At 39.3% G+C, this 17,599-nt stretch overlaps 1 protein-coding gene across 1 annotated transcript in view; it reads left to right on the forward strand.

Moving 5' to 3' along the window:
* CLIC4 (chloride intracellular channel 4) overlaps positions 1-17,599 on the forward strand; it is a 78,514-nt gene that overhangs the window by 25,827 nt on the left and 35,088 nt on the right. The window contains exon 2 of the mRNA XM_040229677.1: positions 14,091-14,200. Within this exon, the coding sequence (XP_040085611.1) occupies positions 14,091-14,200 (110 nt within the window). The remainder of the gene's footprint in view (positions 1-14,090; positions 14,201-17,599) is intronic.

Consider the following 17,599-nt stretch of genomic DNA (forward strand, 5'->3'; position numbering starts at 1 on the left):
GGGAGCCTGGTGGGCTGCCGTCTCTGGGGTCGCACAGAGTTGGACACGACTGAAGTGATTTAGCAGCAGTAGCAGCAGTAAATATGTATTGAATGTTGAATAAATAAATATATCTGGGTCCTAGGCAAGTAGGTGTATATAAGATGTTTGTGAATGAGGAAAAAGAGCCCATAGCTTGAACTTCAGTGGCAAGTATTACACAGACTGCTGAAATCTAGAGCGAAGTCTAAATTGCAGCCTATGAAAATAGAATTAATTGTAAACAAACCAGAACCCTGGTTATTATATCTCCTTTAACTTACCTTGTGAGTTTTCTTCTTTCATTCCGTACCACATTTACATATTTTTAGTTTTTCTCCAACTTTTTTTTTTTTTGCTGTGCTGTGAGGCTAGCAGGATCTTCCCTGACCAGAAATTGAACCCAGGCCCTGAGCAGTGAGAGTGTGGAGTCCTAACCACTGCACCACTAGGGAATTCCCTCTTCCTGCTAGTCTTAATTGGAGATAAATGGCAATGTTAGTTTGGATACGTGTTGATAAGTATCAACAGTGTTATTTACACCCCACTCCAGTGTAAATAACAGAAAACTTTGCCCCAGATTGTCTTAAACCACTAAGACAACGTACCTAGTGAAAGAAGTGTAGCAGGGAGACTGGCTACTGGGTGATTTTCTTTTGTTGGTTGTAGCCTCAGATTACTGTCAAGTTGGGCACATCAGCCACAGGTTTCTCACTGAAGGATTTCCTCTCCTGATATCTTTGTTTTAAGAGTGAGAAACTTCTGTGGGGACTGTTGACTAGAACTGGATCACGTGACTGTACTGCCAGTCACTGGCAAGAGGATTGGAACTGTCATGACCGGCTTAGAATCAGTCAGGATTTACCCCTAGAATTGGAGATTGGGTTATCTTCCCCGGTGTCTCTTAGGGTAGGGAGGAATGGATTGCTGATCAAAATTTCAAGGTCAATCAGCAAAAAAAAAAAAAAAAAGAGAGAGAGAATGGATCTTGGGCAAGCAACTGTCAGACTTTGCTTGTAGTGGTTTCTGTGGTTTGTTAACTTTATCCCAAGGTGATTTGGAGACCTAATTAAATTTTTTGAAAAAAGCTATTAAGTCAGAAAGATTTGACTTAAGTTTTTCTATACTGATAATCCTTTTTTGTGACTCAAAAGCTTTCATTGTTAGCAACCAATAGAAAGCTATTAAATAGTCAGACATTTGCAGCAGATGAAGTCCGATAGATTAAAAAAAAGTATGGTGTGTCACTGAGTTTATAGTCTAATTCAGGAGATACAGTGCAGAGATACAAATATTAAAGTAATAATACATAGTAGTGTTTTAAAAATCACAAGGCAAGTCACAATTAACTTTTAAAAAATGATGTAGAGTTGCTATATCTTGGGAGTTTGTAAGAGATGCAGAATCTTGGGCTTTACCCAGAATCTACTGAACAGGAATCTGCATTTTAATAAGATCTTCTTCCCATGTGCCAAAACTAAAAACTAAAAAGATTTCCATGTCCTAACTAAAAAAAAAAAAAAAAAATCTGCTGATTTGTGTTGAGATCAGGGTTTGAAAAGCTGGAATAGAAAGTTCTCTTGAGGATGAGACTAGAGCTTGACCCGAAGGACAGGTGCAGTCAGGGGCATTTCAGATGAAGGATAATGTGATTTTCATCATGAAAGTGTCCAAATTTATATTGCCTATTGTACAGGATGAATGGAAGGGGATAATGGAATAGTAGTGTGAATCCTCATGAATATTGGTAGGGATTCACTCTAGGAAAGAAAGAAAACTTTGCAAGCCCTCATTTTTTAAAAGAAGTATTTATTTGTGGTTGCCCTGGGTCTTCGTTGAAGAAGGAAATGGCAACCCACTCCAGTATTCTGGCCTGGAGAATCCCAGGGACAGAGGAACCTGGTGGGCTGCTGTCTATGGGGTTGTACAGAGTCAGACACAACTGAGGCAGCTTAGCATGCATACATGCTTGGGTCTTTGTTACTACACACAGGCTTTCTCTCGTTGGAGCAAGCAGGGGCTACTCTTCAGTTGGGACATGCAGGCTTCTCATTGCAGTGGCTTCTCTTGTTGCGAAGCATGGGTTCTAGCGGGCATGGGCTTCAGTGGTTGCAGCATGTGGGCTCAGTAGTTGCAGCTCACAGGCTGCTAGAGCACAGGCTCAGTAGTCGTAATGGGTGGGCTTAGCTGCTCCACAGCATGTGGGGTCTTCCCAGATCAGGGAGCGAACCTGTGTTCCTTGCATCGGCGGGAGTATTCTTAACCACTGGACAACCAGGGAAATCCAAGACCTCATTTTTAAAGACTGTCATACATGTTTGCTGAGCTGTGCTTGGTCACTCATTCAGGTCCAACTTTTTGTGACCCCATGGACTATAGCCCGCCAGGCTCCTCTGTCCATGGGATTCTCCAGGCAGGGACATTGGAGTGGGTAGCCATTTCTTTCTCCAGGGGATCTTCCTGACCCAGGGCTCAAACCTGGGTCTCCTGCATTCGGATTCTTGACTGTCTGAGCCATTGTACATGTTTATAATTTTTTTAAAAAATGTGTTAGCTAAGGTAGATAGTTGAATCATAATTTGATCACTTATTGAAAGAAAGAAACCAACAACCTTTGAAACTACTGGAGTTGAATTATCACTCCTATTTGATAACTGGATAGTTGTGAGAGAGCTGTCTATACCTTGACATTTAGCTAAAACAATTGGCTTAATTATGTATCTTAGCAATTTCTTACAATGCCATTCAAGTAACTTTGAGTCTTAAAGACTTTAGTCATAACTATAGATTTTAGTGGCTTGTTTCAGATAGGTAAGCATGATGCGGGCTTCCCAGGTGATGCTGGTGGTAAAGAGCTCGCCTGCCTATGCAGGCAACATAAGAGACACGGGTTCGGTCCCTGGGTTGGGAAGATCCCCTGGAGAACGGCATGGCAACCCACTCCAGTATCTTGCCTGGAGAATCCCCATGGACTGCAGCCACCAGTCCATGGAGTTGCAAAGAGCTGAACGTGACTGAGCATGCATACGCACACACATACAGTTTTTTAGTGGAAAATCAGGTATTGGTTCTCATCCCTAAATCACAGCAGAATCTGTTTTTTTTTTTTTCTTCTCTTGACAAGTCAAGTCATTTAGTAGTATAACATACTAATTAAAATGTGTAATTGTTCTTTTAAACCAGATATAGCCATCCTGCAGCATAAAGGACTTGATCTATAAAGGATTCTAGGTCACCATCATTGTCTTTGACATTGTATTTGGTCTTAAGATATAGACAGTGGTGGTAGTGGGCTTCTCTGGTGGCTCAGAAGGTATAGAGAATCCACCTGCAAAGCAGGAGACCTGGCTTCGATCCCCGGGTCGGGAAGATCCCCTGGAGGAGGGCATGGCAGTCCACTCCAGTATTCTTGCCTGGAGAATCCCCATGGACAGAGGAGCTTGGTGGGCAACAGTCCATGGGGTTCACAAAGAGTCAGACATGACTGAATGACTAAGCACAGCCCAGTAGTGGTTTAATCGCTCCATCATGTCTGACTCTTTGGTCTTAAGATAAGCTTCTAGAAGCTTTAATGTACTGTTTTGTACCAAAAGATACTTGCCTCTGCTTCTTAGATTGTGTGGAGTAAGAGTGAGTGTTTAGGCTTTAAGAGGCTTTAGGCTACTAGTTTGGTTTAAGTAACTTGGCTTTTGCCAGGTTTGAGGCAAGATAGCTTGGCATTCCTTTAAAGTATGAGAGGAGGCTGTTATTTATCAAATCTGACCCTAGCAAATCGTGACTAGATTGCTGGCTTACAAAGAGCAGAGTCCAAAAGGCATCATGAGGAATTCAAAGTTTAACTGTGGAGTAAACTTCTTTCCTGTCTTTTATTTTTTGGCATATTTTCCCTCCATGTCAGTGTTTACCAAAATATGGTCTGCCCACCAAATGCATGAGAATTAGAATTGTTTGAAGTGCTTGTTAAAAACTGCAGATTCTTGTACCCCACCACAGACGTTCTGAATCAGTGTCTGGAGGTGAGACCTGGTAATCTGTGTTTTAAACCCACTTCCTTATGGATTTATGTATCCTAAGGTTTTGAGAATCCAGTTCCTATGTGGATTCCTTTTATTTTTGTGTCTTTTCCACATTAATCTATAATTTATGTTTCACTTAATTTTCATATGTTGAGGGCAGGAAGTTTCTTTTCTTTCTTTCTTTTTTCGCTGAATCACACAGCATGTGGGATCTTAGTTCCCTGACCAGGTATCAAACCTGTGTCACGCACAGTCCTGCAGTGCAAGCACAGAGTCCTAAACACTGGACCACCAGGGAATTTCCTAGGGTAGGAAGGTATTGGGGGCTTCCCAGGTGGAGCTAGTGGTAAAGAATCCCCCTGCCAGTGGAGGAGATATAAGAGACTTGGGTTTGATCCCTGGGTGGGGAAGATCCCCTGGAGTAGGGCATGGCAACCCACTCCAGTATTCTTGCCTGGAGAATCCCATGGACAGAGGAGCCTGGCAGGCTACAGTCCATAGGGTCGCAAAGAGTCGGACATGACCAAAGTGACTTGGCATGCATGCAGGAAGGTTTTTGATTGCTTGCTTTTTTTGTTGTTGTTGTTAAATGAAAGATTCATGTGTGTGGTATGAATATCAAAAAGTATGAAAGGACATACAATGAACAGTTCACTCCTCATCAACCTGTTTTAGTGCATTGTGCTGTTCTAAGCCCTTTAATATATTAATTCATTCAGTTCTTCCAAACAATCCAGTTAGGTAGTTCATGTTACTGTTCCCATTTTATAGAAGACAGAAACAGACCCAGAAAGGTTAAATCACTTTTCAAAGTCACACAGTTGGGATGTGCTGGAATTGTCTAGGAGTCTGACTCTTAACCACCATCCTCTGCTGCATGAGAAGGATATAAGGGTTAACTAAATTAACATGTGAAGAGCTTGTTTTCAGAGAGTATAGAGTTCATCTTCAACATGGTAAATGTTTCACATGAACTCTTAACAGCCTACCCTGGAGTTTCATCTAAGCCTGGTATCTATTCCTCATGTAATTTCTTTTCAAACTAATCTGTTCTTCTCTAAATTACACTGGCTCTCATCTGGAGAGTAGACTTCATGGACGGGTAATACTGAACAAGAAAAATGGTAGCAACTGAGGTCTTTTCAATGTCCTGTCATTGACCGGCTTTGTTTTATTTATATGAACAGAGCTTGGGATGTGGTAATTCTTCCTTTACACATCCGTTGCCTTTATTTATGGAGTTATTTCTATGATGCTTCTTTTTCTTCCCCTAGTCATAGCACCCCTTACCCCCAGCCCCTTCAACTCAAAGAAATATAGAGAAACCAAGTTAAAGCTTTCTTCCTAGGGTGTTTTAAAATCTGACTATTCTGAAAACTGATTAAACTGGGTTTTCTAAGTGAGCAGTTCCTTAACCTTGAATTAGTAAAACATTAAAAATATTTATGGCACCTACCACTGACTCCTCTTCTGCAATGTAGTAGTTAATCTGGTTAGTTTCTGAATAAATACCAGTATTGGGCAATTCAAGAATTACAACAGAGGTGGGACAGGAGAGGGTGAGGAATAGAAAGTGTACAAGAAGAGCCCTCTATCACAGTAAACAACACTACCCTTTTTATAAGAGCAAAACCTAAAGGAATGCTAAGACTCATTATTTGTCTGGAATTAGTGGTTGTTTCTGTCAGTGGTATTGTTCATGTTTTTGCTTTGATTATTTGGAATAATCTAATTTTTAAGAAAATGTTGTCTGTATTATGAAATCATAATTTAAAAACTATTTATGTATTCCAAATTAAAGTTTTGTCTAGTATGTGATCTTTGTCTACTTGTAATCTGTATATACATTTAAAACAGCTTTATCGAGATATTCAGATATTACTCAACTCACCCATTTAAAATGTACAATTCAGTGGTTTCTTGGTATACTCAGAAAGTTATGCAACCATCTGCACAGTCTAATTTTAGAACATTTTTATTACTTCAAAAAGAAATGACTACCCATTAGCAGTCCTTCTCAACTCCCTTTTCTTTCTAACCCCTCTCCCCTACCCTTAGCCCTAGGCAACTGCTAATCTGTCTCTTTGGATTTGCCTATTTTAGATATTTCATATAAATGAAATAATGTGATCTTTTGTGACTAGCTGCTTTTTTTTTCTTATACTTTATTGCTACTTTTAAAATATTTTTATTTATTTGGCTGCACTGAGCCTTAGTTGGAGCATTTGGGATCTGGTTCCCTGACCAGGGATTGAACCCCGGCCCCCTGCATTAGGAGTGCAGAGTCTTAGCCACTGGATCACCGGGGAAGTCCCTGGCCCCTTTTATTTAATGTAATTATTCAAAGTTCATCCAAGTTTTGGAATGTATCAGCACTTCATTTTATGTAGGTATACTACCACCTTCTATATATTTTTAATTTTTATAAATTTTATTGACATATAGTTGCTTTGCAATGTTGTGTTAATTTCTGAAATACAGCAAAATGATTCAGTTATACATATATAGTTTTCATTTTCTTTTCCACTTCCAAATGTTCATTTGTGTTGTGTTTTAGATTCCACGTATAAGTGATGTCATATAGTATTTGTCTTTCTGACTTAACTTTGCTTATTAAGATAATCTCTAGGTTTATTCTTGTTGCTGCAAATGGCATTATTTCTTTTTTATGGCTTAGTAATAATCCATTGTATTAGTTTTGCTTTTTAAATTTAATATATCTGAAAAACTTGCACTTCTGGGAGGATGGAGAAGTGGATGGTGGTGGTGAGTTTCCTGAGTTTTTGCTTCATATATCTCAGAGAGAAACCAGCAACCTGGAAACACCAACAGCTGCAGACAAAACAACACCGACAGAAGGCTGCTGTCTCTAGCCAGAAAACCAGGAGAGGGACGATCTAAGCAAGACAGAAAACTTTCAGACAATAGCTGCTCTACTCCAAACACACAGGAAAAACTATATGGTCCTATCCCCAACCCATGCCAGCAAAGGCCAGACGGGTTAGCTCTGACTTCCACCCTCTGGTGGGGTGATAACATTTACCATGGGCATGGGGGTGGGGTGGTCTCCAGTGTTTTGTTTTCTGATTCCTCCTTATATCTTGAATTTCTTTGCTGAGGCTATTTTTGTTTTTATGTTTTAAGCTGTTCATACTTGCTCATTGAAGCATCTTTATCACGGCAGCTTTAAAATCTTTGTCAGATAATTCTGACATTTCTGTCATCTTGATGTTGACATCTTTTGATTGCTTTTTTAAAAATTCAGTTTGATAAGGTTGTTGGTATGACAAGTGATTTTCAGTTGAAACCTAAACATTTTTTTATTATGTTATGAAACTCTGGATCTTATTTAAACCTTCTGTTTAAACTTCTCTGACATGCACATAAGGCTTCTCTGACACTCGTCTGGAAGGGGGTGGGAGAGAGGAAGGGTGGTGGGCAGGAGAAGCCCGGTGGAGATAGATGTCCAAGTAGACACAGAAGTCCATGTGCCTCACTTGGCCTCCACTGATACCCAAGGTGGGAGGCTCCTCAGTATGCTGGGCCAGGATCAGAGTTCCAGCTCCCCATGTGGTCTCCACTGACACCCCAGTTCAGAGTGGCCTCGTTATAGCTGGTTGAGATTGAAAGTCCTGGCTACTCTGTTCTAGGCCTCCTTTTCTGACACCCCTCACCCCACTTCCCTCCAACCAAGGAGAAGGGAGGGTTCTCATCACTGGCTGGCAGTGTTGAAGGCCCTGGCTCCCTCCTTGGCCTTCTCTGATGCCATCCCGGTGGGGACATTTACAGTCTCCAGAGGACTGATTATATTAGTGTGGGAATAAAATGTTATAAAAAGCTATGCAGTGTGATCGCATGTTTAAAAGAAAAAGTAGTGTGTATGTAGAAAATAAAAATCTAGAAGAGTGACTAGTGAATGGTTCAAGGGTAGGGGAACTCTGACCTTCTGTAGTGTTTGTTTTTGTTTTAAAAGTAATAGAGTTAAAACACCTATACTCAGAAAACTATAAAACACTGATGAAAGAAAGGCAATGCAAACAGAAAAATATACCATGCTCTTGGATTGAAAGGATTAATATTGTTAAATAATCAGCATTCAAAAAACTAAGATCATGGCATCCAGTTCCATCACTTCAAGACAAATAACAAGGGAAAAAAATGGAAACAGTGATAGACTTTATTCTTGGACTCCAAAATCACTGCGTTGACTGCAGCCATGGAATTAAAAGATGCTTGCTTCTTGGAAGAAGAGCTATGACAAACCTAGACAGTGTGTTAAAAAGCAGAGACATCACTTTGCTGACAAAGGTCCATATATTCAAAGCTATGGTTTTTCCAGTTGTCATGTACAGACGTGAGAGGTGGACCATAAAAACGGCTGAGAGACAAAGAATCGATGCTTTGGAACTACGATGCTAGAAAAGACTTTCAAGAGTCCCTTGGACAGCAAGAAGATCAAACCAGTCAATCCTAAAGGAAATCAGCCCTGAATATTCATTGGAAGAACTGATGCTGAAGCTGAAACTCCAGTACTTTGGCCACTTGATATGAAGAGCTGACTCATTGGAAAAGACCCTGGTGCTGGGAAAGATTAAGGGCAGAAGGGGACGACAGCAGATGAGATGGTTGGATGGCATCACTGACTCAATGGACATGAGGTTGAGCCAGCTCTGGGAGATGGTGAAGGACAGGGAAGCCTGGGGTGCTTCAGTCCATGGGTTCATAGAGTGGGACATGACTAAGTAACAACAACCCAAGACAATCTCCAGATTCAGTGCAATCCCTATCAAAATACCAATGGCATCTCCCACAGAATTAGAACAAATAATTAAAAATTTTGTATGGAAATACAAAAGATCCTGAGTAGCCAAAACAATCTTGAGGAAGAACAAAGAGGGAGAAATCATGCTCCCTGACCTTAGACTGTACTACCAAAGCTACGGTAATCAAAACAATATGATACTGGCACAGAGACAGATTTATAGATTTATAATAAGCCCATTAACCCACCCACCTATGGTCAATTAATTTATGGCACAGGAGGCAAGAATATACAAAGGAGCAAAGATAGTCTCTTCAATAAATGGTGTTGGGAAAACTGGAGCTACATGTAAAAGAATGAAATTAGAATATTCTCTAATACCATACACAAACTCAAAATGGATTAAAAACCTAAATGTAAGACCAGATACTATAAAATTTCTAGAGGAAAACATAGATAATGAGGTTTTAAAGTATACCTGTAGTGTGGTAGTGGTGGTTTAGTCACTAAGTCTTGTCTGACTCTTGCAAGCCCATGGACTGTAGCCCTCCTGGCTCCTCTGTCCATGGGATTTTCCAGGCAAGAATACTGGAGTGGGTTGCCCTTTCCTTCTCTAGGGGATCCTTCCTGACTCAGTGGTCAAACCTGTGTTTCCTGCATTGCAGGCAGATTCTTTACTGCAGAGCCACCAGGGAAGCCCAACTGTTAGTGTGGATTTTGTCTAAGTTAGCTGCTAAATTCATGAAATGTCTTCTTTGATTATTGTTTGGATCTGCCTGCTAAAGCAAAGAAACAAAAGCAAAAATAAATAAATGGGACCTAATGAAACTTAAAAGCTTTTGCACAGCAAAGGAAACCAACTACAAAATGAAAAGGCAGTCTACTGAATGAAAGAAGATATTTGCAAATGATAGACTGATAAGAGGTTAATATCCATTAATATCTAAAATATATAAACTGCTCATACAACTCAACATCAAAACAACCAGATTAAAAAATGGGCTGAAGAACTGAATAGACATTTTTCCAAAGAGGAAATGCACATGGCCAACAGGACATGAAAAGATGCTCAACATCACTAATTATCAGGGAATCGTGAATGAAAACCACAATGAGATATCACCATACACTGCTCAGAAAGGAAATCAAAAAGAATGCAAATAGCAAATGTTGGCAAGGGTGTAGAGAAAAGGGAACCCTTAGCCACTGTTTGTAAGAATGTAAATTGGAACAGCCACTGTGGAAAACAGTATAGAGGTTTCCTCAGAAACTAAAAATAGAACTACCGTGTGACCTAGGAATTCCCCTCCTAGGAATATATCTGAAAAAAAAAAAAAATACTGATTCAAAAAGGTACATGCACCCCAGTGTTCATAGCAGCATTATTTACAATTGCCAAGGTAAATAATATGGAAACAAGCTAGGAGCCCATCAACAGGTGGATGGATAAAGAAGATGTGGTAAGTGTGTGTGTATACACACACACACACACACAAAACATACAACGGAATACTACTTAGCCATAAAAAAGAATGTAACTTTGTCTTTTGCAGTGACATGGATGAACTTGGGGAGGGGCATTATGCTAAGTGAAATGAGTCAACAGAAGACAAGTACTGTATGATGTCACTTATAAGTGAAATCTAAAAATGCAACAAACCAGTGAATAAAACAAAAGAAACAGATTTACAGATTTAGAGCACAAACTAGTGGCTACTAGTGAGGGGGACAGAAGGAGAAAGGGGCAGTAGAGGGGTAGGAGTAAAAAAGGGTTATTTTGGGATTATATGAAATTGTATGTGAAACTTTGAAAATTTTAAAGCACTATAGAATTTAAAGAATCTTTCATTTAATAAAAAAATTGAAAATGTGTATGTTACTGTTAGAAGAAATAAAGAAAAACCAAAACTTAAAAAAAATGCTTTATGTATGCTTTTTAAAATGCTATATGTACCTTTTTAAATGCTATATGTTCATTTTTGTCATCAATACAGAACTGAGTGTAGAATAAGATACCATGATTCCCAGTTGTAGTATGCTTTTTGTATACTACATTGTACCATAATACCCTCCTCAGTCGGTTGGACCAACTATTCATTGTAGTTGATACTCAAAAGATTGATTTAGATCTTTTAACTTTGTTGAAATGGCATTTAAAGGAGAAAGTTTTGATTTATGACTGCTTGAAATCTTGAGTTTTTCTACAGTTTCACTCTACTTTATGAAAACATCATCTGACTAGTATTTTCTAGTGGTCTTATGACTTTGGAAAAACTTATTCATGGTACTATTTCTTATTTGAATTGTTTTGAGTTTTAGGAGAGTAGTTAATAAAAAGCCTTTTTCCGAATTTGTATTGGAGAGTGCACATACTATGTTGTTTTTTTTTTAATTATTTCGATGCACTGGGTCTTAGTTGTGGCATGTGGGATCTAGTTTCCTGACCAGGGGTCAGGCCCAGGCCCACTGCATTGGGACACAGAGTCTTAGCCACTGGGCCACCAAGGAAGTCCCCTACGTGCTATGTTTTCACTTGTGCATAAAGGAAAGTAGCTTGATTAGGAGTGTGAGATGTGTAATAAGCTTTTGCTATACCTGAAAGAGAAGTAAATTGGTAAAACCGGTGGAAAATTATAGACAAAAGAGGTGAAGACACAGGGACATTTGTAGTCTGAGCAGGTTTTCATGAAGCGGTTCATGTGCCAGGATTCTCCTGTCCGTGCTGTGGGATGCGCTGTGCAGGCCGCTGCAGGACATTGAGGCACAGTGTCCTTGCCTTGTAGCAGTCACGGTGTACCTCCAGCTTGTCTGCAGTTTAATGTGTTTCCAGGTGCTTGGGTACAACATCTTTATTACATCTTCTTTACCAGTTTATTTATTTTCACATTGCTGTCACAGAGACTTGGAAAATACAGTTAATTTTATAGATTAAATAAATGGAATAGGATGAAGACGATAAGCCATACTCATTCTTTGTCTATCAAACTACTGCTTTTCCAGTAGGTCTCAATTTGTTCTACTTTTTCTTATATTTATACTTCTGCTGCTAACAATATTAAAACTGGGAGGGAAAAAAATGCAAAAAAATAAAAAAAAAATTGGAGCATATGAAGCTACAGGTTTTTATGAAAATATTAATCATCAAGCTGTGTAAAAGGTAGTATGTTACCTTTTTATCTGTGATAAATGTAGTTGTGTTATCCGTGTTCCATATGTTGTTTAGATGGTCAGCACCTTCTAAAAAGCAGATTTGGGTGCCGATTTATTATACATTTCACCTAGTGGGATGACTTAGTACTGTAAACTGACTTTTGCTGTGAAAAAGAAATTACTGTCCTAACTTTTCTACATCAGTGTTTCTTGGTGTGTCCAGCAGATCCCTCACTTTGTCTCCTTGAAAAGTGAAAGTTAGTCGCTCTGTCTTGTCTGACTGTGACCCCATGGACTGTAGCCCACCAAGCTCCTCTGTCCATGGAATTCTCCAGGCAAGAATATTGGAGCCGGTTGCCATTTCCTTCTCCAGGGGATCTTCCCAATCCAGGGGTGGAACCCAGGTCTCCTGCATCACAGGCAGATTACCATCAGAGCCCCGAGGGAAGCCCCTCTTCAGGTTGTTTTTAATCACAACAAAGTTTAAGAACTAGACCTTCTTTAGGATGTAAATTTTTGTACAAGTTGTAGTATTAAAAATGAATATATTTCATGCTGGCTACAATTTGGTGTTTTGTTACTGATAAAGAATGATCAAAAAATTTTTTTATGAAACCAAGCGTATCCCGTGCTATGTGATTAGGGTGGAGTTCTGAGATCCTCCTTATATAAAGCCCATGTATTTTGTTGGTTGTATCAATATTATCTTTAATCAGGTAACTGCTTTTGTTTTAACTCCCCTCCATTTCCCTGTTAGTATAGGAATTAATGACTTTACTAATGTAGCATTTTACTGAAATGGCTTCCGAAGTTTTTGAGAATTACTTTAGGAAAATAAACAGTATTTTTACCAACATCTTTGAGTGACTTGTTGAAAGGTAACTTCTGGCTCTATTCATAGACTTCATGGGGAAGAGGGCTGTGTTGGCTGCTGGTCAGTGTCAGAGTGTTCTCTTCCACCCTGTAGGCTCTTTCTCTCATTTCCTGCTCCCTCCTCCCTCTTTTATAAACTCAGGGACCTACATGATGGAGTTAAAGATTTGTCTCACTCAGGAAAATTTTGTGTCATTGTTGAGCTCAGTGAGATCAACTGCTTCATTTATTGAGTAGGATTACAGATAACTTGGCTTCCCTGGTGGCTTAGACGGTTAAGCGTCTGCCTACAATTCGGGAGACCCAGGTTCAATCCCTGGGTTGGGGAGATCTCCTGGAGAAGGAAATGGCACCCACTCCAGTATTCTTGCCTGGAAAGTCCCATGGATGGAGGAGCCTGGTGGGCTGCAGTCCATGGGGTCACAAAGAGTTGGACACGACTGAGCGACTTCACTTTCACTTTCACTTATTCTAAAGATATCTTTTGTTATTTTCTTGTTCCCTGAAGGGATGTGTAAACAGGATATGGGATTTTTATAATGAATAATTTTAAAATTATTATTTTAAATTGGGGATTTAAATATTAGGGGAGGTTGGCAATTATTTTACTCTTTGGAGGCAAGCACGTGTTTCCTTTTTTTATGTTGCCCTGTAAAGAATACTGTCTCATAGAGTAAGAAGTAACTTACATTTCACAAAACCTGTGACAGTTTTTGCCCCAAGGCAAGGATATATGTCCCCCCTAGGGGTTGATTATACCTGTGCTATCCAATATGGTAGCCATTAGTCACATGTGGCTGTTTAAATATAAATTAATTAGAAGTAAATAAAATTCAGTTCAGTTGAACCAACTACATTTTAAGTACTCATTGGCCATGTATCACAAATAACTACTGTTTGGGACAGTGGTAGCTCAGGTAGTTTCTATCATTGCAGAAAGTGCTCTTGGACAATGCTGTATTAGGCTAGCCATTTTTAAGAAGAGAAAGAGGCGAGAATTCTTTGGTAGTCCAGTGGTCAGGACTGTGTGCTTTCACTGCTGAGGCCCCGAGTTCAATCCCTGGTCAAAGAGAGCGAAGATCCTGCAAGCCACGAGGCATGGCCAAATAAATAAAAGAGAGAAAGAGGCCAATGAAAGACCTGAGTTTCTTCCTTCCACAGTGCAGCTTTCCCTGTCTCCTCATACCCTTGATTAAAAATTCAGAAAAAGGTCTGTAGTTTTGTGTATCATCACTTTGACATTTTTTTTAATGTTCATTTCTGTTTCCCAGGCTGGCAGTGATGGTGAAAGCATAGGAAACTGCCCCTTTTCCCAGAGGCTCTTCATGATTCTTTGGCTCAAAGGAGTTGTGTTCAGTGTCACAACTGTTGACCTGAAAAGGTAAGATTTGGTTATAGTTGGGGATCAACTTGAGTACCTAGTTTACTGTTTTCAGTTTGATTCTCTCCCCATCTCTCACTTTGCTTGCATATATTCTCTAAAGAAATGTATTAAAGTTCAGCTCATTGATGGACACATTTAACTTGCTTAAGTATTATGGATAATTCACAGTGTCAGTATATTGCATGTGACCATTCTGTGTTTTTAAGAACTTACTGTATGTTTACCCTATATTTCAAGAGCAGCACCAGGAGCTATTTCAGTGTAGATGCAGTGGCATCTTTGACATTACAGGATGAGCATGGGAACTTTCTAAGCAGATGACTTCTCATGTGTTAGTAAACACATGGCCTATGTATCTGGATTTTTAAAGCCAAGCGTGGAATTTTAGGAGGCTGATTACTGCTGTGGTCTTTTTCATTTAATCTACTTTTTAGGGAATAACAGGAGTTTTCTGTAATACGATTTTGACCATATTTGGTTAAATACAATTATAGAATAAGAGCAGTTATCTTGCTCTATGGCCCTGTGATTGTTCTTGCTAGTTGAAGGATGTTTCTAATTTTCTCTCCATAGAGCAGAGTGGAGAGGGCTGTGAAGAGCCCTGATAAGCAGTAAGCTTTTTACCTCAGGAACTTCTGTTCTTCCCTAGCAAACAGATTCAAGGCGAGGAACATTCATACTTTTTTTTAAAAAAAGGTTTAAGTCAAGGGTTGAGAGCATTTATACCAATAGACAATTTAGGATGTGGCAGTGGAAATGTATTCCTCTTGACACAAATGCCACAACATGCTTTGCTGTTGATTTTTTAAGCATCTCAATCATGAACAGTATCCAAGAAAAAATATTGACAGGCTGTCACTTGGTGGGTAGCAGAATTCACGTGCATTCTTCTTCTGGGCATCACAAGGTGAGAATTATCTGACAGTGTAATCCCATTCCCTGTTCTCTGTTATCATTCTCTGGGACCGTAAAAATTTTTTTTTGCTTCACTTAATTAGATTTTGAGGACTTAAAATTTCTTTATTGAAAATAAGTCATAAAGTCTTCTAGGAACCCCTTTGGTTATATATATGAACATAGAAGTAAGCCTTGGAAATTGTAAGAATTAAAACTGCAGGATCATTTGAAGAAAAACCTAGCTCATATTGGACAGGACTGTTGTAAGAATGAAATAATGTATAGTTACCCTTCTATTACTGTTTTTTTCCTACACGCATTCACAAAGGGAGTTTCCCAATATAACTCCTAAAAATAGACTGTGCCACCAAGCACCCACCCTTAGTGTGTCTTAAAATACACAGATCCCTCCTATTCCATTTTTGGCTTGGAGCAAGTGAGTTGACTGCCGTGCTTTGAAAAAAGCCTTCTTTGAACAGCTCAATACAGTGCTTGATTGTGGTGCATACCAGTAATAGCACAAAAACCGATGGAATCTGGTTCAGAAAAGGAAGTGAACTTGTCACAGCCGTTTCTAACTCATCTGTTTCACTTTTCACTTACAAACTTTTTAAGACATTATTCCTGGAAATTGATTGATATTTGAGGGCTTGTATATGTTTAGGGCTTGTATATATGTAATGTCAAAAGTGGCACATGAGAAGTGGGATGAAAGATTCAGGGTTTCCTGACAGAAAATCTACTACTCAAGATATATGTTTATTTCCTAGAGCTTTGTGTTAAATCAACAGAGAGCACTGAATATTGGAGCCTATATTCTTTATAGCTTTCTTTAAAAATCTTAGGTCTACAGTATATATTAAAAAAACCTTCTTAAGATCATTTAAAAATATACAGCTAGTACATGATAATGAGTCCCCTTCATTCCCAACCTTGGTCATCAAGTTCCCCTTCACAGAGATAATTGAACTTAGATTTGGTGTTTATCATCCTTCCAGAGCTTTTCTATGAGTTTCACCCTTAATATGGGCTTCCCAGGTGACTCAGTGGTAAAAAATCTGCCTGCCAAGTAGGAGACATGGGTTTGATCCCTGGATCGGGAAGATCCCTGGAGAAGGAAATGGCAACCTATTCCAGTATTCTTGTCTGAGAAATTCCATGGACAGAGGAGCCTGATAAACTACAGTCCATGGGGTTGCTAAAGAGCTGGACACGACTGAGCAACACCTCCACCCTTAATATGTAGTCTTAACTAAGATTTCAAAGCGAAGATACCTCAAGAAAGTGAACATTGGCTCAAAAAAAAAAAAAAAGTAAATAGAATAAAGTTGTCACAGAAGAATAAAACACCATGTAGTAAAAAGTACCTTTCATAATTCTTAAAACGTTAAATGTGACTGTTTTTAGAAAGCTGTGGAGGAGAAAAGATTTGGTGCCCATACTGGTGATTTTCCTGCTTTTTCTGATAATTGCCTAATTTCTTGGTGAAATGTACTGATCCCAGAACAAAGCTGGTGGAGAGCAATAGAACTCTACTGAGATCTTTTTCGAAGCCTACTTTCTGCTCTGAAAAAATTATTGTTACATGACATTTCATCCATAGGAACAAGCCAGTTTCTAGTTCTGGCACTGTATGACAGGTTCTCTTTGAAGCTCAATTGGTGTTAATGACTATGCTGGTGGTATTCATATACCCCTGTGAGACTTGGAGCAACTTCCTGTTGCTTGCCTGCCAGTGCTGCCTTAATACTTTTGTGGGAGTAATTTCTAAACCTAATTTTCGGTTTATGCTGAAATCGTATTACAGAACTTTTAGATTAAAAAAAAAGTTTGTAGGCTTTAGGAGGAATTTAAGTTTTTATCAACTGCCATTTGAACAAAAGCTTCAGGCAAATGTAAGTGAAAATAATAAAATGTGGGGCACATTTCAAGATATTATCACATCATCAAAAGGGGAGCAACCATAGCATAGTAGAAAATGTGAGGGGCAGAGGCCTGGATCTGTGCAGAGAGAGCCCTGTCCCTGGTTTCCCTGGGATCTCAGGCAAGCTATCTCATCTTCGAGGTCAGTTACCTCATTTTTAATCTCAGGAAGGAGGAAGGGAAAAGTAAACTGAAATTTCTTCAGTGTCCATTACATGTTAAATATCTTCACCATACTTATTAGAAACTACTCATATCAAACCATGTTCAAACCTTTCATTGAATAGAATTGATTATTTTATCACACTGGTGTTATAGGGCCTTTCTGGCTAACAGGTTCATGGCAGTGATCAAGACCTTTATTTAAAGACTTCCACTGTCTATCTTCACTGTGCTCAGAAGTTCCTAAATCAGAGATCAGCATCGTTAGAGCCCAGATAAGCCTGAGAGGTAGGCTGGGGGAAGAGAAAGAAGGAAGCATGAGGACAGTAATGAGAGAGACCGTCACACTGAGACACTGACTTGGATGTAGCTGAGTGGCCATGTAGTTGTTAGGGTAAACTCCTCTGGTTTGGG

This window comes from Oryx dammah, unplaced genomic scaffold (genome assembly GCF_014754425.2).
Source record: "Oryx dammah isolate SB20612 unplaced genomic scaffold, SCBI_Odam_1.1 HiC_scaffold_27, whole genome shotgun sequence".
NCBI classification, from domain to species: domain Eukaryota; kingdom Metazoa; phylum Chordata; class Mammalia; order Artiodactyla; family Bovidae; genus Oryx; species Oryx dammah.